At 33.0% G+C, this 22418-nt stretch overlaps 2 protein-coding genes across 4 annotated transcripts in view; both read left to right on the forward strand.

The window, feature by feature from the left end:
• Positions 1 to 8678, forward strand: part of LOC148311109 (uncharacterized) — a 97163-nt gene extending 88485 nt beyond the window's left edge. For both annotated transcript variants that reach the window (XM_088257226.1, XM_088257227.1), the window contains 3 exons: positions 2487 to 2641; positions 3612 to 3807; positions 4610 to 8678. In XM_088257226.1, coding sequence (XP_088113352.1) covers positions 2487 to 2641; positions 3612 to 3807; positions 4610 to 4905 — 647 coding nt within the window. In that variant the 3' untranslated portion in view covers positions 4906 to 8678. The remainder of the gene's footprint in view (positions 1 to 2486; positions 2642 to 3611; positions 3808 to 4609) is intronic.
• Positions 8679 to 9675: 997 nt separating this feature from the next.
• The window catches only part of LOC148311110 (EH domain-binding protein 1-like), a 32916-nt gene continuing 20173 nt past the window's right edge, over positions 9676 to 22418 (forward strand). For both annotated transcript variants that reach the window (XM_088257220.1, XM_088257221.1), the window contains exons 1-8: positions 9676 to 9847; positions 11276 to 11531; positions 12462 to 12557; positions 17072 to 17183; positions 18255 to 18374; positions 19091 to 19152; positions 19623 to 19746; positions 21332 to 21695. In XM_088257220.1, the coding sequence (XP_088113346.1) occupies positions 11428 to 11531; positions 12462 to 12557; positions 17072 to 17183; positions 18255 to 18374; positions 19091 to 19152; positions 19623 to 19746; positions 21332 to 21695 (982 nt within the window). In that variant the 5' untranslated portion in view covers positions 9676 to 9847; positions 11276 to 11427. The remainder of the gene's footprint in view (positions 9848 to 11275; positions 11532 to 12461; positions 12558 to 17071; positions 17184 to 18254; positions 18375 to 19090; positions 19153 to 19622; positions 19747 to 21331; positions 21696 to 22418) is intronic.

Here is a 22418-nt window from a genome sequence, read left to right on the forward strand (position 1 = left end):
ACAGCTAAATTTTTTAAACTTATAATTTTGCATCCCCGTTTGGCACGAATTGTGGAAACGCATCCCAAAATGGCCGCCTAGATTCTGAGTATTATTTCAGGTACTGGTTTATTTCAAAATCGGAACGGCGCGCCGTAACCGTCGAGAGAAAACGCCGACGGGGTTCATATATGATTGCATGTTATGCACGCAACGGACAAAGGTCCAGCATTTTATGAACGGGCATTTGTTTTGTCTAGTTCGGACGTGGAACACCGCTGCGGTCGCTTTTCTCCGACGGTTGTGCGGATTAGTTTAGTTTCGCACGCGTGCCAATCCGGTGTCGCCAGTGCTTGTTTAATACTTTGAATCTGGGACTGGCGACATCATCTGGCAACACGGACACACCGCCAGCCGCATCCTGGAATGATTCGAGGTTTTATTTTGGAATGCTATTTTTATTTTTTATGTATGACTTTTTTTTTTAACATGTCCTTGTTGGAGAGCGTATCAGCCACATACCACAATCATCACTTTAAAAAAAAAAACATAATATACAGTAAACCCACCTATAACGTTGAGATAGGTACCGCATTATCAGAGGGAACGTTATAAAAGGTTTATGGGAATTTTTAAAACTTATTTTTACATTAGACCAGCGGACTTAAATGAGTCATTTAAAATTTAAATGTAATTTAAAAACATTAACTTCCTAAAACGTCCTTTTGTAACGTGGTACCTATCTTACGTTATAAGGGGGTTTACTGTATTTATTAATATTTTTTTAATCTCTCTTTTGATGATTTTTTTTTTATCAAATTTTTTTTTTTATATTCCTAAGAGAAATCATGAAATATTCCATTTGCGCTTCTTATTCTTTTTCTTACCCTTATCTGCACCCAATGGTGCATAGGGCACTGCATATTTTGCCATATAAAAAATGGATTAGTGCCCCATATATTTTTTTTTCATTACTTCAAACTCTTAATATATTTTTTTAAATTATAAAATTGCTATTGTCATTCGTACCTTGTAGATGACACATAGTTCCTAATGCTTCAAAGTTGAGAAAAAAATTATTACTTGAAAAATAAAAATTTATAATGTTTTTTTATTAATTGATGAATGGCGGTCACGGCTTGTATGCTTTCCAATGACAACATGTTATTTATTTATTTATTTATTTTTTTACCATTAGAGCATGTTTCTCATCAATTTCACACCATTTTTCTATGTTGTTACAGACATTTTCATATATGATCAATCATGAAACGATTCAGACAAATTATACCTGTATGCGCGGTGTTTATAATTTGGCTTTTAACACGTTGACTGCCAACTACGACATTACTCCTAGATTGCGTTCTTTGCTAGGATGCCGACTACGAGTTATCTCGTAGTGTGTTTACTTGCTATATTCGTGCAGCTACGATAAAAGTCCTAGTTTATCGGTACTAATATAGATATATGGCGCAAAGGAAGAGATCAAAAAATCAATGCCGGCTTGCATGAACAGAAAATTTATAAAGAAATGAACAGAAAATATGGTCGTGTATGATAATTTTTAATAATAAAACTCTCCTTACCATCCATTGTTCACTTTGTGTAATACCACTTTTATAAAAAAACTTATTTGTGACTACCAGTTTCGGAAAATCATTATATCATCAGGTTATTAAAATAAAATAATTGATTTACAACATTTTGAGTGTGTCCAAATACTTGTTCACAAAATCTGGATTATCTCCAATTACAGGAGTTATTTTCATATTATTTTTTGACATCTCATCAAAGATGAAGAAGAATATGGAAGTCTGGGCATTTACGGGGCTGACGACCGTCATCGGCTGGTTTAAGTGGCCACTTAACACACGTGTAACATTCACCAATTCTACCCATTATTGAACTTAAACCAGCCGATGACGGTCGTCAGCCCCGTAAATGCCCAGACTTCCATATTCTTCTTCATCTTTGATGAGATGTCAAAAAATAATATGAAAATAATTGATATTTGACGTTTTTATAAAAATAAGTAGTCACCAATAAGTGTTTATAAAAGTGGTATTACGCAAAGTGAACAATGGATGATAATGAGATTTTTTTTTACCATACCTCAAAGTTATCAATGCCTTTTAATTTACAAAATATTTTAATATGAAAAGCAAATGTAATTGGCTTTTTAGACCGGAATTCTGAAAATTGCCCTGGCAGTCAACGTGGCAAGGTGGAGACTGACCGGAGCATTTTGTCGTAGCATAATGTCGTAACATCGCTCGCGGCGAGCATCACCGAGCACCCAAAACTATGGATGGACTCAGCTCGCTCTACTGACTGCCTGAATGCTCGCTTCGTAACGTGTTACATTAGGACGAAATGCTCCGGTCAGTCTTCACCCTTAGGATATCTGTATTTCTGCATTATTTCAAGACATGTGCTTTCAGGAAATTTGTGTCGTTGCTCGTATGTTAGAAAATTGATTCTGACGCTGATTTTTTTCTCCCCTCTAGCTACTAAACTAGAAGATGAGCTTGGCCAGTGGAAAAAGAAGTACAGGGAGGCAGTCTCCAATCAGCAGGACAAAGTCGACAAGTCTCTCGTTAAAAACCTCCTCATGGGATACATACAGACGGCAAATAATCAGCGACAAGGGGACCGAATACAGGTTAGATTTTGGAAGTGAATCTTTTTACCCTGCGATTCAGTGATTGATGACGGGTTGAGAATTGAGAGTGAATTATTTTTATTTTTATTATAAATTTAATTCTAATTGTAATCAAACATGAATATTGTTTGTTAAAAACTTATTTTAAAATACAGTATTTCCTCACCGAGTTAGACCAACTACTTTTTTACACATTTTCTCGAATAAAATAAAAATAATAAATTGTTTACAAAAAAATTAATATTTATAGATTGGTTTATCTTCAAAAGTTCTTTATTTAAACTCATTTAACATTTGCAGGTATTTTTTTTTACAATTAATATTTAATGTTTCCACATTTTGATAATATGACTGCCCCTATCATAATATCATAATATGATCTTTGCTTAAATTTAGAAATTATTCATTCAGTACCTAAATAAAAATGTAAAATATAGAGGATTTTTGTAAACGAAAATTACCTTTATTCTGTAATTTTTCTCAAGAAATTCATTAATCTGAATGATTCACTAATCCGAACAATTCCCTAATCCAAACAAATCTCTAATCCGAATGAATCTCTAATCCGAATAAATCTCTAATTCGAATGAATCTCTAATCCGTATGTGTATTCTAACCCGAATGATTACTTAATCTGAACGAACCACTGCACAATTTATGTTTGGATTAGTGAGCTGGTACTATATATAAATTAGCCATATTTATTATTTTTTTATTATCATATTCATGTCAAAATCGTACAGATTGCTAAAAACTTGCATATATCTTCTTATATTGAAAGCTGTCCCACCGCATGCCCAGATCTGATATAGAAGCATCTAGGCTTCCTGACAGATCTGCTCTTGCTAAGCAATTTTTTTTAAAAACTTTTTATAACTAAGTTGCGAAATTTATTGAAAATGTGAAATAATATAAAATTGTATCCCAATTTAACTTTGAATTTACATTTAATATTTCTTCTTAATTGTAGGTTCTCCGGTTACTGAGCACAGTGCTGGACTTCGACCAATCAGAGTGCGAGAAGACGGGGCTGGGCAAGGCTGGGCCGGCCAATCAGGGAGGGGCGGACTCCCTGGCGCAGGAATTCATCAAATTCCTGGAAAAGGAGTCCAGGCCGCAGCTGAAGATTGGGTTGCCGAATCTCTTGCATCTGGGACAAGTGCAAGGTAGGATGAACCGTGGAGTAACTGGCGCTGCCACTAACTGGCCACTGAAAGTAACTGGCCGCTGTCAGTAACTGGCCGCTCCCAGTAACTGACCATGGCCAACAAATAGTCAAATAGACATCAGCAATTTTTCTCTCAAACCCGTTAAACAAAATATTATTGATGTCTATTTCATTGTCTAGTCCGCCTCCACAGTGTAATGGTCAGCACGCTCGGCTACCGTTCCGGAGGTCCCGGGTTCGACTCCCAGGAGGGTCAAATAAATATAAGTGAGTTTTTCACTCTAATATTTATTCAATATTACTCTGGACGGGTACCTGAAGCGGAGAGCTGATCGCCCTTCCTTCATGTGTTAACGATCAAGATAACACTGCGTTTGCACAGTGCCCTATGCACCACTGGGGTGCTGATAAGGGTTTGAAGAAGAGAAAGAAGAAGAAATTCCAATAACAGGTTTTCACTTAAAAGTAATCTAAAAAAACTGCCATGTACATAAGTATAACTATATAATATTACAACATACATTTCTTTATCAAATAATCAACTAGTCAAATAGACATCAACAATATTTCTCTTAAACGTTTTAAAAGAAACATTATTGATGTCTATTTCATTAAGCATTACATCGCACATATCGCAGGCTTGATTTAAAAATGAATTTTCGTAGGACTTGGTATGCATTTTTAGGGATTTTTAATAATGTTTTGTTTCTGGTCTGCGCTTCCGGGACTTCCGGGAATAAAAGCTCTGGGCAATCTGCATAATTATTTAAAATTTTATAAAATATTGCTTTTCGCTCCAGGTCCCAACTCGCCCAACCTCTCCACCAAGTCAAACAGCCCGATAGGCCCGCCTCAGACGCCCCCCCGGCCCGTGCCCATCGTGCCGCTGGCCCTCGACGGCCCCGTCCTCGCCAGCGCCGCCCCGAGCCCCACGGGCCCCGCGGAGCCGTCGGCCCAGCCGCCCGGAAACGCCGTGTTCAACAACAGCCTCGGCGGATTCAGCCTGTTTACGCCGATTGCCAATCCGGATATGGTCGTCAACCAGACTAGGAATAGCGAGGGAGCCATCTTGAAGAATGTGCTCAAAGACAACTGAACACTATTCATTCTAGAGTAGAGTCTCGATTATGCGACCTAAACCAGCCGCAGCAAGGTCGGATAACACGGAAAATGTGTTAATTTTATTTGCACATGGAAAATTTTTCAAATATACAAATATATAAATATACTTTGTCCTACAGGAGAAAGTGACCAACTAACAAAACGTAAAATGTTCAGGAGGGCCATTCAAATCACTTTTGCTTGGCAAGAAAATAAACATCAATGTAGTTAGTCATTTTTACCAAGTCAATATATTATACTTCCAAGTTTAAAATGCTTTTAGATTTTTTTCAGAGCAATATTAAGCTAGTAAGTCAATGATCACGGTTTTGGAAAAAAAAATGCACTTGGTCGCTTTCTCCTGTATGACTACGATATGTATGTACATGTAACATAACTGAATGCAACAAGCTGAAACATCAAAATGCTCTTATGGCAAAGTAATAAAACATGTTTTACAGTAGGTAAATACGTACTACATTTATTTTTGTATATGTTAATACGTGACGCGTTTCGTCTTATAAAGACATTATCAAACACACTGAGTGTTTGATAACATCTTAATAAGACGAAACGCGTCACGTATAAACATACACATAAATAAATGTAGAATTTAAATCCAATAAACCTTGTTTAATTTTGGATATGTTACCCAACAATTCAATATGGAATTCTATCAACTGTCTGCAGTTGCGAAAAAGTCCGTGATTGTCTTTTGTTTACCCGCTGTTTGTCGGGCAAAAGAAAGAGGCATTGCTCTGGTAGATCGGATAACTCGGAAGGTTGGATACCCGAAACTACTCTACAAATATTAACCTTGAAAATGCTGCATTTTGAAAGCTTCATATGATGTATATATTAAGGAGACGCTTATTGACCCTTTGGACAGATTGATTCTTTCAATATTGATGTTTAACTTCGGATTCGGCTTGTTAAAGCCGATTGTGAATTCTTATATGGTCGTCAACCAAAATAGAAATAGCAAGGGAACCATTTTGAAGAATGTGCTCAAAGACAACTCGACACTTTTCATTCTATATGCCATGCATTACTCGTTTGAATACTGCATTTTGAAAGCTTCATATGTAGATAATTATATAGACACACTTTTGACGGGAAAGGTATTTCTACCCGTTCAGTCGATTGATGCTTAAGGACGGGAAGGGTATTTTTACCTTTTTCGCCGGCCTCATTTCAAAGGCAGAAAAAAGGGAAATATCCAATGTTTTTATATGAGTATTCTATACCAATCTCTTTGTTAAAGACTTAACTATATGTACATTATTTTCACCTGTCGCCAGCAGTCCGCGGATGTAAAAAATACCCATCTGAAATGTTTTAATACATTGTTGCTGGGCCGTTTTTTTTTTATCTACCCTAAATAATATACTAATTAGGGTTGTTTACTAATCACAAGTAACCGTAAACTCAATTCCGATCTGTACAGTATTTTTGGCATCTCTTGCGCTCTACCAAAAGTGAGCAAATTTAACTCTTATAAGCGTCTCCCGCTCTCTACCAATAGCGTGTAAAAGACGCTTTTAAGCGTTTCCCGTAAAAAATGTGTTAGAGAGAAAGGGGGTTTACTGTACAGTGGTTTTAATAAACAGATTCCACTGCTTTCATGCATTTTATTTTATAATTATATCATGAAATATGTAAATAGTTTAATCATTCTGTTACGTTTATTAAAATTATTAATTTATTTTTTAAAAAATTATTTAGTATTATATAAAATTTTAAACATGGCAATTATATCTATAGGCGTGCCATAAATAAATTTATACATCTATGCAATTTGTAAAATATTACATTTTTAATAAAAATAATGCACTAAAATATTCCATTTTATTTTTCTATACGACAAGAGCGCATCATCTTCCAACTTTCTGTATAAAATACATATTTTATTTTTCTGTAAGTACTTGAATACTACTTCATTAATAATATTTATATTAGCATTTAATTTAATAGGTTATACTTTAAAAAATAATGATTTTATTAATCTTAGCTAGATAGTCTACAAAATGGCCGACTCCAATATTTTTCAATATCGTTTATTTTGCCCTTTATTTTTGTGAGATGCACAAGCTCAGGACTGATCACCTTACCTTAATGCAGCTAACAGACAACTTGCAATTGTGTCAAACTGATGCAGTTTCCCATGCCCTATTAAGTGCAGATAACTGGCACGAAAAGAAGAAAATTCATAACTTTGTGTTGGCCTCTTTACAGCCTTATGCAAGGATGTCCTAGTGGAAGATTGCAAAGCAAAATTCGATTTGACTACTGAAACTGTTGTGAATTTAGATTTTAGAATACATTATTTTGGATATACAGTGTACTGTTGACATGATACTTGTTCCCGCCGTTTTCAATTTCCCAGTGTTGCAACAAGAATCACATTATGTAAAGTAGCTTCCAATGCAAACAAGATTAGGCACCTTTGGCTCAACCCAGAGGTTCGTACAAGTGGCTCTTTGCCAAGACGTTTGCGGCCCTTCGCCCTCTTTGGACATAAAATCCAATTTCACCTCATCTCAAGCAACCTTATAACTTAGATAGACCTGCCAAATTGCCTATATCTGCAAAAACAGTGCAAGACAGAATTTCCAAAATGTCTTCGAATGTAACAGAGCAGCGATGTTAATCTAATTTCCGCAATATTAATTGCAACTGATAAGTCGTGTGACATAAGTGATAGCACATTGGCTGTCCAAACTTAAAACACAGTAAAGGATTTTTTTTGTAGTACGTTTTTTTTGCATTTTTGGACTAAGTAGAATCTACTTAGTCCAAAAATACAAAAAATATCCCTTACTGTGTTTTGAGTTTGGACAGCTGACATCGCTCACTCCTTTCAAGAACGTCATAAATCAAAATACTTGATTTTTCAGGAGAACGTTTTTAAAGTTTAAAAATAAAATACAAAGTATTAAAAATACATACTAAGCCACTTATTGAACTTTTGACTGTACAATAGATCTTTTTAAGTAAAACCTGAAGGATTTTTCTCCATTTGAAAAATATTTATTTTATTAAAAAAAATAATTAAACAATACATTTTCTTCAAAATGCAAAATCAACACTTTCTGCTCTGTAGCGGGTAGATATTAAGTTAAAAATATGCCTCTTTTGCTGAGATATAGTACATTTTCTGGGCATTCTGAAAACATGCACAACTGAAAATTGACGATTTTTGATTTATGACGTTCTTGAAAGGAGTGAGCGACATGTTTCCATTACAATTTGGCTTTTCTCATTTGACAGACCGCCGACCCCTGGCCTAGCTCAATGAATTAATTCGTCTTTACAATTTTATATGAAAATATCCTGTTGTAATATAAAATTAACTTATAATAAATTTTAATGCAAAAAAAATACCTCTTTCATTTTATTGTGCTTATTGATTCAATATGGTAGCTAAGTCTTACGTTTTCTATCATTAATTTAAAAAATATACTTCTTTTCACCATTTTGATTCCTCCACAATCCGATAGTTGGTAATATTAAAATTCAATACATATTTGTTGTGATGTTTAAATTTAATTCCCAGCTGGTTTTTTTTATATTGTAATGAAAATCAGTTGTTAATATGTTACATAGAATAGAATTTATGTTGACTGTCATCTATTGTTGATTTGAGACAGAGTTTTGTTTTATTTAATTAATTAACTGAGTAGAGAGAATTGCATAATTTTATATTTACTTGTAAATACATATGTAATAATAACTTCTAATGATTCCTAAATATACTCTTATTTAATACAGCTTTTTTTATATTTATTTTCTTTCCTGTATTCTTTTATTTCAAACTTTTCCTCCAATTGGTCGCTTCTGTATGTAATAACATTTTTTATCGGAACAACTTATAAAATAAAATCAAAATGAGATAACACATTACTTTATTTTTATAAATTTTATCGTGGGTATACTGGCAAAAAACGTCTCCAAAATCCCTGTTATTCAAAGCTTTTAGCCTGAATAAAATACCCGCTATTAAACATAATGTTGAATTTACTTTTAAAACCACATACATTTGGTATTTCAAATTACTTAGTGTATTTTACCAGTTTATAGAACGTTGAAAACTTTATAATATGCATCATTAAGTCGAAATAGCATATTTTCGAGTGAACGTTTTTTGCCAAGATATGAAGAAAAAATGAAAAAAATAATGTTTATAAGAAAGATTATTTAAATCATAGGTTCCCAAAGTGGGCCCCTTGCCCCCCCAGGTGGGCCTTTTGGAATTTTGAGGGTCATGGGTTAAATTGGTTTGGGAACCTTTGATTTAAATGATCATTAAATTTATTCAAAACAAGCATAAGGACTGAACATTTTAAAACTCTAATTTTACATGCTAACCATAAATATATTAAAACTTAATATTACACTGCTAATTTTCATAACTAAATATTTAAAAAAATTATGTCGATTTGTAAAAGAGGTCAAGAAATTTTAAAAATTTAATATTTCAGTCTGTGCATTCATATTTAAATTCACGTAATTATGATAAATGTTTCATAGTTCACAAAGAAAACGCTAGCAAATCGTAAACCTTTTAAATGCCTGGACCGTTTTTTTATCACAAATTTTTCGCGTCTCTCGGTTGTATTTGAATTTATTCAAGCAAGATTTTTTCTCAACTTACCCCGTTTAAATTATTATATTAAATTTTGAGTAGGTATTTATTTTGTTATCCTGGCAATTATTTTTTTTTTCTCTATGGCATTCAATATTTTGCTTCTATGGAGAATGAATCATTTTCAATTTCAATTAATTATACAAATTGTATAGAAGTGGGGTCTTATGTCAAAATGTGCTAATATTCTCCTGAAACGAGGTTAATTATACCCTAAACGTTTGCAGACATAAGTGAACTCGTTAGAAAATAATTGACACATCGATTAAAGCGACACTTTGTGTAAGGAAAGGTACGAATTGTGGCTTATCTTATTGTTAAATGTCAATAGTGACATTTGGACAGGGTTCATTTTCTGTGCGATGACCTCTGTTTATTGTGCGCATATGATCAAGGATTTACGATTTATTTACCTAAACTGTATGCCATTTTAATAATTACACTATTTACGGTGACCCTACATCTAGGAAATGGCATTGAACTGTTGCGCAAAGTAATGTAAATTGCGTGATCTTATGATCATCGATCTTTCTATTTTTATTTTAGTATCATCGTATACAAAAACATTTGCGCGCTACAATTCGTTTTTCGTAATACATTATTTATTTTTCCTTTATTTTCTTTAAATGAATTTATCTACCATTCGTCACCGATGATATTTATCCATAAAATGAAGATTTTATTTTATTTTTATATTGTGTACATTTTTTAATATAAATAGTAACTGTGGTAAGGTCGGATACAATGATCCAGGAAAACATAAGACCTTCATTATTCTATCTCTGTATTTCCGTCCAAACTGTTTTTATACAAGAAATTTAACTGAATCAATAAATGTTTTTAACATAGAAAATTCACAATTTAGTACATATTTAAATAGTTAAGGTGTAAAACGAAATTATAAACTCTTATAAACATTAAAAATTAACACATTCTAAGCAAGATATTTTGCTATAATACTCAATAAAAAGAAATGTGGTTTAAGTATTTCTTGAAGTACACTTTACACTACTACTACTATAACTAGCATCACCCCATTTCCCTGCAAGGGTAGTCAGAGAGGATTGAACGCCACAGAGTTCAATCCAAACATACATGTGTATAAAGTGATTTTTTTTCCTTCATTATCATTTTCATATCATAATTCACGTCTGTGTAAGCGTCCTTGAGGTAGTATTTTACGAAAATGGCGCTATATAAATTATCCAAAATTATTTAATTATTACTGAAACCCTACTATGACAGGTCGTTAGCCCTGTCAATACCCAGACTTCCAATTCTTCTTTATCTTTGTTGAGATGTCAATATAAAAATAACTCAGAGAAATTTTGATTTGTGAACAAGGATTTGGACACACTCAAAATGTTATGAAAAATTAATCTATTTTTTCCATTTTTTTTCTATTTCTCAAGTGTTTTTTTTTTCTATTTTTTTTTGTGTTTTTTTAGCTGAAATTTGTTGGATTTAGTAGTAAAATGTGACACAAATTTAAAACATAGTCCGAAAAATTTATTACAAGCAAAGTTTACATTTTATTTTTGTTTGAAATATTAAATTAAATTTAAGTAAATTAACTTAATTTTTATCGTGAAGGACAACAATTAATCACTCAAACCACAAAGCAACAGTTATACTATATATATATATATATATATATATATATATATATATATATATATTACAAATGTATATTTATCTCTTTCATTTCCTTTCATTTCAGATTGCAGTGTCAGGAAGTGGAGCGTGCGCTACGGCGATATTAATCTTCGTAAAAGACCGACTACGATGTTAGGCAAACACTGTTTGAGCAATTCTCTGGGAAGCTTGGAAGAAGTCGTTTTTGAGGTGGGCCATTGAGGAAACTGAGCCAAGATGACTTCCGTTTGGAAGAGGCTGCAGAGGGTAAATAAAAGGGCGGCCAAGTTCCAGTTCACAGCGTCTTATCACAGAGTTGACGTAGAAACGACATCCAAATGGTAAGAATCTAACATATTTTTTCCTTTTTTTTTCTTTTGTATTAATTTATTTATTTATTTATTGAACGGCTAAAGCCTTTAACAAAATACATATAAACAGTATCTAATATAAAAATACACTAATGAATTGAACCCGGTACCTCCAGCACGGTAGCCGAGCGTGCTGACCTAGCGCTACGGATGCCGACATAACATACTATTTGATCAGTTAATAACTAACAATTTTATTTTATTTATTCCATAAGAGACTGTATTATTCCCCCTATGGGCGTTTGTCCACTACACAGAATTACACAGAATTTTACCGTCCGGCACGTCAGTTAGCGTTTGAAAACGACGATTGGCTTGTGCTTTCGTCCATCTTTCTTCGGATCGGAGCTCTTGATCGGTGCGTGAACACGTTGCGCGTAAATTCGATCACCCTAAACTGTCGCAATCGCTTTCATTTTTTAAAACCGGACTGCCGGACGGTCGAATTCCGGGCAGTGGACAATCGCCCTATGGATAGATATGTAATCACACATTTCGAAGAAGCAGTATCTCGCTTATTATATCTTGATTTTTCGTATGATTCATTATCATTTTAATAGATTTATATTATCCACTGACACTTCGTGATGGAATTGCATTTTTAATTTATTATTAGATTAAAACCAATATTTTTAGCTTTTCCACTTTTTTATTTGACCAGCGACCGGGTTTCGTCGTTACCGACATCATCAGACTGGTCGCTGGTCAAATAAAAAAGTGGAAAAGCTAAAAATATTGGTTTTAATCTAATAATAAAAAAAAAAATAAAAAAAAAAAAAAAAAAAAAAAAAACATTATCATTTTATTATCATTTATCATTTTATCCCTTGAGAATAGTCCCACTGGTCACTAAGCCACAATATATTGTTGTTTTTAATATATATTATTTTTCTTGATTAGGAAACCAAATAAGTTGAGTGTCGTCTGGTCACGTCGTTCGAGAAGAGTGGTGTCGGAACCATTGGACTGGGAGCCATCTATGAAAGAACCTCTGAAGTAAGTCGCTTTCTTTTAACCGACATTTTTAAACTGTTTTTTCCACTTATTTTTCTGGTTTAAAATGATCACCATTTGCTCCATACCATAGTGTATATTGTATTTTTTTGTATGCCAATGTACAGACTGAGCCAATATAAGTTTTATTATTTATGTTTCAAATAATCATCTTCATCTTCATCTCTCCAAATTTTCTTTTTTTTTTTCTTTCGCCGTTTATTTTCATTATTTTTATTTTCGTTTGTTTATTTTAATTTCATTTTATACAAAAAAAATGTTGTAAAACATATATGGCTGACTAAGTATTGCACCCACCACTTAGTCAAGCTGGAATAAAGATTTATATATATATATATATATATATATATATATATATATATATATATATATATATATATATATATATATATATATATATATATATATATATATATATATATATATATATATATATATATAAACCCTTATCCGCAACCCAATGGCGCATAGGGCACTGCGTCATATAAACGCAGTGTTATCTTGATCGTTTAACACATGAAGGAAAGGTGATCAGCCCTCCGCTTCAGGTACCAGTCCAGGGTAATATTGAATAAATATGACAGTGAAAAAATCACTTTTATTTATTTTACCCTCCTTGGGAATCGAACCCGGGACCTCGAGAACGGTAGCCGAGCGTGCTGACACTACGGAGGCGGACAAAGATTTATTATTATTATTATTATTAAATACAGTGGAACCTCTCATAACAAGTGATTTGCATAATAAGCAAAAAAATGCAATAAGTTTCTCCCTTTACGAGCAACATTTCGCATAAGGAGTTACAGAGAAAATTAAGTCCCCTTTTCACAACATTCACTTGTGAGCCGGGACTTCCGCGCCAGACAAAACAAAAAATCTTTCTAAATGAATAAGATTCTGGAACGAATAATGCTCGTTATAAGAGGTTCCACTGTATATATCGCTTACTCCTTTCAAGAACGTCATAAATCAAAAATCGTCAATTTTGAGTTATGCATGTTTTCAGAATGCCTTAAAAATGTACTATACCCCAGAAATAGAGGCATATTTTTAACTTAATATTTACCCGCTACAGTACAGAAAATGATGTTTTTTCATTTTGAAGAAAAGGTATTTTTTTAATTATTTTTTTAAATAAAATAAATATTTTTCTAATGGAGAAAAAACCTTCAGGTTTTACCTAAAAATATCTTTTGCTCAGAAAGAGGTTCAATAAGTGGCTTGATATTTATTTTTAATACATTGTGTTATATTTTTAAACTTTAAAAACGTTCTCCTGAAAAATCAAGTTTTTTGATTTATGACGTTCTTGAAAGGAGTGAGCGATATGTAATGTAGGTTGATACCAGGAATTGAGTCATAATTTTGTAGTGTCGTATTAATATTTATAAAAATAAATATGTTTAAATTACAAAACATTATTGCCATAATTATTAATAACCTCTTCCCGGCTATTTTATAATTTACAACATTTTGAGTGTGTCCGTTCTCACAAAACTGGATTATCTCCAACTATAGGAGTATTTTTCATATTATTTTTTGACATCTCATTAAGGATGAAGATGAATATGGAAGTCTAAATGTAAATTCCATATTCTTCTTCATCTTAAATGAGATTAAAAATAAAAAATAAAATATTTTGTAATTATTTGATGCCCCTTTTATAAAAATCTAGTGGTTTTGAGTGTGATTCGGACATGAAGTTTGTGAAGATTTCTTGCACTGGCAAATATTCTCACCAAAATTTGACTGTTAAGTTACATCATTATATTGTTTAAAAATATCTCTCATTGATGCTTTTATTATTACAATTCGCTCACTCCTTTCAACAACATCAAATATCAAAAATCGTCAATTTTCAGCTGTGCATGTTTTCAGAATGCCCAGAAAATATACTATATCCCAGCAAAAGCGGCATATTTTTAACTTAATATTTACCCGCTACAGGGTGGAAAGTGTTGTTTTTGCATTTTGAAGAAAAGGTATTGTTTAATTATTTTTTTAAATATACTAAATATTTTTCAAATGGAGATAAAACATTCAGGTTTTACCTAGAAAGATCAGTTGCACAGAAAAAAGTTCAATAAGTGGCTTGATATTTATTTTTAATACATTTTATTACATTTTTAAACTTTAAAAACGATCTGAAAAATTTAGTTTTTTTTATATATGACGTTGTTGAATGGAGTGAGCGAATTCTGCATTCATCAATGTGCCATCTGAGTGGGATTTTAGCTATTCAGTTGATTATTACGATTTACGTACGCGATTTGGCGTGTGACCAATTTAGATAAAAAAAATTTTTTTCCTGCACTCTTAAACGTCATTGCCAAATCGGTGTCACTCAAACACATAACAGAAATACATTTTTCTAACCAAATGTTTCCCTTTTCCTATGTGACTTAAACACTTACAACTCATTCTGGCACACTCGTTAAAAGCATTATAATACATATTAACTAACTAACTAACATGCCTGCAGGGGTAGCCTAATAGAATAGAACACCACACCACAGTCTTCGTCTTTACTTCTTTCACATTTTTACTTCTTTCACATTTGTACATGAGAGCGATACTGGGACATTTTACGTAATAAATACATGCGTAGTTAAATAATAATTAAACACTCTCCTTATCATCCATTGTTTACTTTGTGTAATACTACTTTTATAAACACTTATTCGTGACTACAGAGTTCGAAAAATTATTCCATCATCAGGTGAAATAAAATTATTACTTTCATTAATTGATTCGGCAATCACTTTGTGGTAAAATCTATCCATTTTTAATTAATGTTTTATATAGTAAATACCACTATTTCTTGAAATCTACTATGATGACACGTGTTTTGATGCATTCCGTATTGAAAATGATGCGAAATGCATCGAAACACGTGTCACAGTAGATTTTAAGAAAAAAATGGTATTCACTAAGTGAAACTTAAATTAAAAATAAATAATTATTTATTGGATAATTAATCATCAGATACAAAATGACTTTTCTGTTTTAAAAAATATATTATTTACACATTACTTTATGTATTTTCTAACCCTTATCTCCCAATGGTGCATAGGTATGGTCTAAAAAAATATATATGTAAAAAGATACATTTATATATAAATACATTTTTTTTTAGACCATATTGAAGCGATATATTTATTGAGGTCAGAATGTGAGTCAGAAGTCAATGTTATTTATAAAACAAAAATATAATCAATTCTAGATATACATTTATATACATATGAACTCACTTGAACACACTTGACTTTGATAAATACCCATCTTGTATTCAACATACGTAAAACAGATGCTACTGTGGAATTTATGGCTATTTTTTATGACCTAAATCTTATTTGGTATTTTGGTCAGCGGATACAATTAATGTTGCATATTATAGGTGCATTAACTTGAGACGAGGCGTCTACGGTTTTTATACGAAAGGAAGATGTTAGTCTGAGCATTCTATGTAGTGCGTGTTTCCCAATAGATTTTAATATGTAATATTATATATAATAGTGGCAATTCCCAAGTAAAACTCATATTAAAAAGGACAGATACTACAGAAAAGTGACTGCCGAATCTATCAATGTAACTTTAATTTAATGAAATGACTATATAGTTTTTTTTCACATAATTTTTTTTTACTTGTGGCCAAGTTTTGTCATAATCGACATCATCAGACAGGTGTGAGGCTAGACAAAATTCTGTTATATACACAACAAGGCAGGGGTTTACCTGTCCGGGAGTATGGACGTAAATGAACGTCAGTGCGAATTTTCCTTTAAGGAGTTTGGATGTTAATGAATGTCGAAGTCCATCTGTCAGTTAGTATGGTGTAACTTGTATAGCAATGACATCTGTGGATACTTGTGTGTCATTTTAACATAATTGAAAAATATATTTCGAATAGGTGTTTTTTTTTTTTAAATCATTTTTACATAATGTCTATCTTCATAATGTACATCAATGTACATTGAATAAATGAAAAAAAAAATCCTCATGTACAAAGAACCCACTCCCCGGAGAAAGTCGGACATCAATTTTTGTACTCCCGGAGAGGTTAAAAACCATGATCTTATGTATTTTTTTGTGACAAAATTAATTTTAGTTGAATAAGTCAATTTAGCTTTTATTTTTCATTAATTGATTTGGCCGTCACTTTGTGGTAAAATCTATCCATTTTTAATTAATGTTTTACGTAGTAAATACCACTATTTCATAAAATTTACTGTGACATGTATTTCGATGCATTTCACATCATTTTCATACGGTGTTTGAAAATGATGCGGAATGCATCGAAACACGTGTCACAGAAGATTTTAAGAAATAGTGGTATTTACTAAGTAAAACATTAATTAAAAATGGATAACTTTTATTTCCCTAAAAATAATCATACATATAACAGTCAACGGCAATAAAACTGTATCCACCCTCATTTCCGTGTAATCAGGGTCAAAGGAAACGACGATCAATTAATTGAAACCTTACATTTTCAGAGGGAGTGTAATTTGGGCCGTACCAGATAATCACACAATAGCGGTGACTCTATTTAGAGACCAACGCACCAATGAGCTTGAGGACAAAGACTGGATATTCATTCTGGAAGATGTGAGTATATTAAAAAATTAATTCTCTTTTGTACCTATGAAAATTACTCTTCCAGACACTAACGTGCGACTCCCTGATGTCACGATAAAAGTAAATCCGTTTTTGGAACAAATTGTGACCAGCGATGAAAAATGTATTGTGTACGATAATGTTACACGAAAAAAACAATGGCTTTCAACATCCTAGGGACCCGTCTCCACCCCTAGGCCTGGTCTTACGCTTCGCAGGTCCTTCTGGTCTGATGGAATATTCGTGGAATCATCCATTGTGAACTGCTAAAACCTGGAAATACGGTAAATGCAGAGGTCTACTGACGACAACTATTAAGGAAAAGTAAGAAATGAAACACAAAACGACCGATGTTGGCCAATAGAAAGGGCGTGATTCTGTCCCATAACAAATTTCGGCGTCATAATGCCAAAACGACTCGCGAAAAATTTTTTCCAGACTTTGCTCCTTCTGATTTTTATCTTTTTAGGTCAATGTAGCAATAATTACAGGAAATTTTTTTTTTAAATTTGTTTGATGTCGAAAATCATTTAGTATAAAATCATTTCAAGTCCAAACCAGCAAGTTTCTAGTAAAAAGGGAACGAAAAACTATCCGAGAGATGGCAGATAGTCTAAGATAATAGAAGAGAATATATTTTGTAATGTAAAAAGTCTTATGCGAGATTTATGTTTAAAAATATGTGTCAAATAAAAATAATGGATTTCTTTTCGGTACCCCTGATATATTTATATATATATATATATATTGTATATATTGTAGTGATTTTAAAACAAAGTTACATTTTAATTATAAAATGGAAGATCACAAAGTTAATGCTTCAAATATAATTTTTTTTTCTTATTTATTTAAGTAATATATTATATTTTTTATACTTATTATATTATATTGTAAATTATATTATAAATAAAATTAAAAACAAAGTTACATTTTAATTATAAAATGGAAAATCACAAAGTTAGTGCTTCAAATACAAATTATATTTTTAAAACATATTTATTTAACTAAAAAATTATAAATTAAATTAAAAATCTGTATTGCTTTTTTTTATTTCTTTCACAGGTATCATCTACGGGACGAAGGCGTAGAATTGCGCAAACGGCCATCAACCTTAGACCATTAGCGTCCGGAGGCCCGTCGCAACAATGTCTTTCTTTGCAGATGCGACCTTCCACTACAAAGGTACTCTAGACCCTATACTTTCTACTTTTTTTTCTTCTCCTTATTAATAAAATTAATTTCTAATTTGTAATATTTATCAATCTACAACATTTTGAGTGTATCCAAATATTGCTACCAAATCTGGATTATCTCCAACAAAATGTAGTAAATAAATTAACTGGTCAAATTATAAGCTAACATAATAAAAATAAAAATGATATTTTCTGGCGTTTCTCATGTGTGTGATTATAATCCAAGATTCGGACCTCACATACTAATATAAGAGTTTCTGCTCAATAAAAAGCTTCTTTTCATCTCAATACAACAATAGATGTCTCTAGTGAAGTTCTAGTGATTCAAGAACAAGGTTTCTAAACTGGTTCATATATATACATATAGAACTTCCTAGAATTTGAGTAGTGTGGTTGTCAATAATGGGTAGAATTGGTGAATGTAACATGCGTGTAAAGTGATTCCTTACGTGTGTAAATGACCTTTATATTCTTCTTCATCTTTGATGAGATGTCAAAAAAATAGCGGGGCTGACGACCGTCATCGGCTGGTTTAAGTGATAACTTTAAGTACTACATCATAAGTGATTACGCCACGTAAATGCCCAGACTTCCATATTCTTCTTCATCTTTTATGAGATATCAAAAAAATAATATGAAAAATAACTCCTATAATTGGAGATAATCCAGATTTATGTGTATTAACTATTTTTTTCATTTCATCAGGTGACATCGGCATCTATGGAGGTCACCATAAGTTCCGTTTTGCTCCGAGAAGGCAGCGCTGCGTAAGTCAAAATGACATATCGCTCACTCCTTTCAAGAACGTCATAAATCAAAAAACTTGATTTTTCAGGAGAACGTTTTTAAAGTTTAAAAATATAACACAATGTGTTAAAAATAAATATCAAACCACTTATTGAACTTTTTACTGTGAATCAGATCTTTCTAGGTAAAACCTGAAGGTATTTTCTCCATTCGAAAAATATTTAGTATAATAAAATTAAAAAATTATTCAATACCTTTTCTTCAAAATGCAAAACAACATTTTCTGCCCTGCAGCGGGTAAATATTATGTTAAAAATATGGCTCTTTTTCTAGGATATAGTACATTTTCTGGGCATTCCAAAAACATGTACAACCGAAAATTGACGATTTTTGATTTATGACGTTCTTGAAAGGAGTGAGCGATATGATATCGCTAAGTTTTGGTAGGCAGTTAGAGCCGGCCTGAGTTACATGTCTTGTCAATGTCTAGGGATGAAGATATGCAGTCGATGGCCTCCATGATGTCCGTGAATAACAATTCGGACATCGCGCCGTTGGACGATTTCGAAGAAGATGACTGCAGCCTCTCGGATAACTCCGCTAGTATGAAACAGGTATAGTAAATTATTCTTTTTCCTTCTTATTGATCCTCAGATCTTGTTTTCTCACACACACCATGCCCAAGTATTTGAATTTCTTGATCGTGCCAAGTTAATACATATTTGATTATCTAAGTGTTGATTCGGTAGTCACTTGGTGAAAATCCCCTCTTCATCCTTCAATATCCCAAAGACAAAAATCTAAAATCTAGAAGGTTACTTCAAACGAAGGTTTGATAGTCCCAAGAATTTACAATAAGTATGGGAGTCGAACACTGCAATACATCGTTCCGAACATTTTCAATTTGTTGCCGACGGATGTTAGAGGTCAAAATAAAATCTGGAACAAAGGCAAAATAAAGGAATTAATTTTATGAAAATTGTAAAATGTTTATATTCTTATTTTTTTTTCTCTTTTTTGTGTGTATATTAGGTTAAAATTGTTAAAAACAATAAAAAATGTATTAAAAAAGAACTCCACCGACAAGACACACAAGGTGGCTTGTGTGTCTTGGTGGGTCTCTGCAAAAAAAAAGTTCTAAATATGTATAAATTGTGATTTAAATAAATGTAAAAAAAAGACTAAGTATCACAATAGATTTAGTAGTATTTACCAAGTAAAACTTAAAATGAATAGTAAAATAATTTAATTTCAGCCTTCCATTTCGTGTATGTAATATATTTATCTTGTCTGCCTCTGTGGTGTAGTGGTTAGCGCGTTTAGCTACCGTTTAGGTCCCGAGTTCAATTCTCAGGGGAAGGTGAAAATAAATATTAGTGAATTTACACTCCGATATTGTGATTGTTGCTCATCGCTCACTCTTTTCAAGAACGTCATAAATAAAAAATTGTAAATTTTCAGTTGTGCATGTTTTCGGAATGCCCATAAAATGTACTATATCACAGCAAAAGCGGCATATTTTAAACTTAATATTTACCCGCTACAGGGCAGAAAGTGTTGTTTTTGCAATTTGAAGAAATGGTATTGTTTAATTAAAACTAACTAACTAACCATCACGCCGCTTCTCCGCAGGGGTAGGCAGAGAGAATCAAACGCCACACCACTCTGTCTTTGCAAACATTCTTTGCCTCTTCTACATTCATGCATCTCCTCATACATACCCGATGATTATTACGACTCCTGACCCGGGCGCTTTCAAGTATTTGACATACCTGATTGTGCCAAGTTTTCCTCGGTCGTCCTCTGCTTCATTATTGTTTACTTATTTTTTTAAATATAATAAATATTTTTCAAATGGAGAAAGAACATTCAGGTTTTACCGAAAAAGATCTGTTGCACGGTAAAAAGATCAATAAGTGGCTTGATATTTATTTTTAACACATTGTATTATATTTTTTAACTTTAAAATCGTTCTCCTGAAAAATCCAATTTTTTGATTTATGACGTTCTTGAAAAGAGTGAGCGAAAAGGGGAAAAGGGGAAAAGGGAAAGATCAAATCTTAAGTCCAAGACAACTTATGTTAAAATTGGGACACACCACAATATAAATATCGACATACTATGTACGCGATCGCAGTGCTAAGCCGTCCGTTGCGCGTGTGTAATATATTTAGATCTCTCATTTCCTTCCTTCCGCAGATGCTCGACCTCACGCAGCAAATGGAGATGATGACTTCGAGTCTCGCCGGAACTCCAGGCAGCATAGCGTCTCTGGACTCCACCCCGACCGCCTCCACGCCCCTGGACCCTCTGAAGATCCCCCCGTCGGCCGACAGGTTCTCCTCGCAGACCAGCTCTGCCAAGCCGCGCTCCATCTTCGACCCGATCACCTTCACGGCGACCAAGCACCACCTGTCCAAGAAGAACTTGAAGCCGCTAGACCTGAAGTCGAACCTGAATGATTTCGCGTACTCGGAAAACATAGAAGAGTCTAATTCTGATGTGACGACGCCTGTTGTTGAAACTGAGAAGGAGAATGATAAGACTCCAATTGTCACAGACGGTAAATAGGCAGTTTTTTTAATGTGATGTCTTATGCCTTCTTCTTTATGTATCATTTCATGTCATATCAGGTATTCCATAATCGACTCAATCATATGTCCCTGTCTTGGACAGCTCTAAACTGTTGTCGGGCAGTTTTTTCATCAACCCGGACACTAATTATACTCAGACAGTCTGCCGCCCGACCCTCAGTACAGTTGAACCTCTCATAAAGAGTACCTCCCATAAAGAGCACCTCTCATAACGAGCATCTCTTATAACAAGAACCTCTTATAACAAGCTCCTCTTATAATGAGCACCTCTTATACCAAGCTCCTCTTATAATGAGCACCTCTTATAACGAGCACCTCTCTAACGAATAATTTGCATAATGAGCAAAAAAAGAGTATAAAAGTTGTTCTCTTAACGAGCGACATTTCGCATAACGAGTTACAGAGAAAGGTCAAGTCCCTTTTTCAGAACTTGTAAGTTGGGACTTCCGCGCCAGTCAAAATAAAAAATGGTTCACTTAACAAATAAGATTCTTATATTAACTATGATCATTATGAGAGGTTCCACTGTATACTAATGACAAGTCACCGAATTCTCATCTAATTCACTATTTAAAAGACGCTTTCGAGAATATCCTGCAAACAATGTTTTAATGTTTTTGCCTCTTTCAAAATTTTATTTTAATACAAATGTCAAATCGTAATAATATTATTTTTATTTATTTTAATGACCG

Source organism: Brachycentrus maculatus, unplaced genomic scaffold, assembly GCF_059751285.1.
Source record: "Brachycentrus maculatus isolate JH-2025_06_01 unplaced genomic scaffold, ASM5975128v1 h1tg000075l, whole genome shotgun sequence".
In the NCBI taxonomy this organism is placed as follows: Eukaryota; Metazoa; Arthropoda; class Insecta; order Trichoptera; family Brachycentridae; genus Brachycentrus; species Brachycentrus maculatus.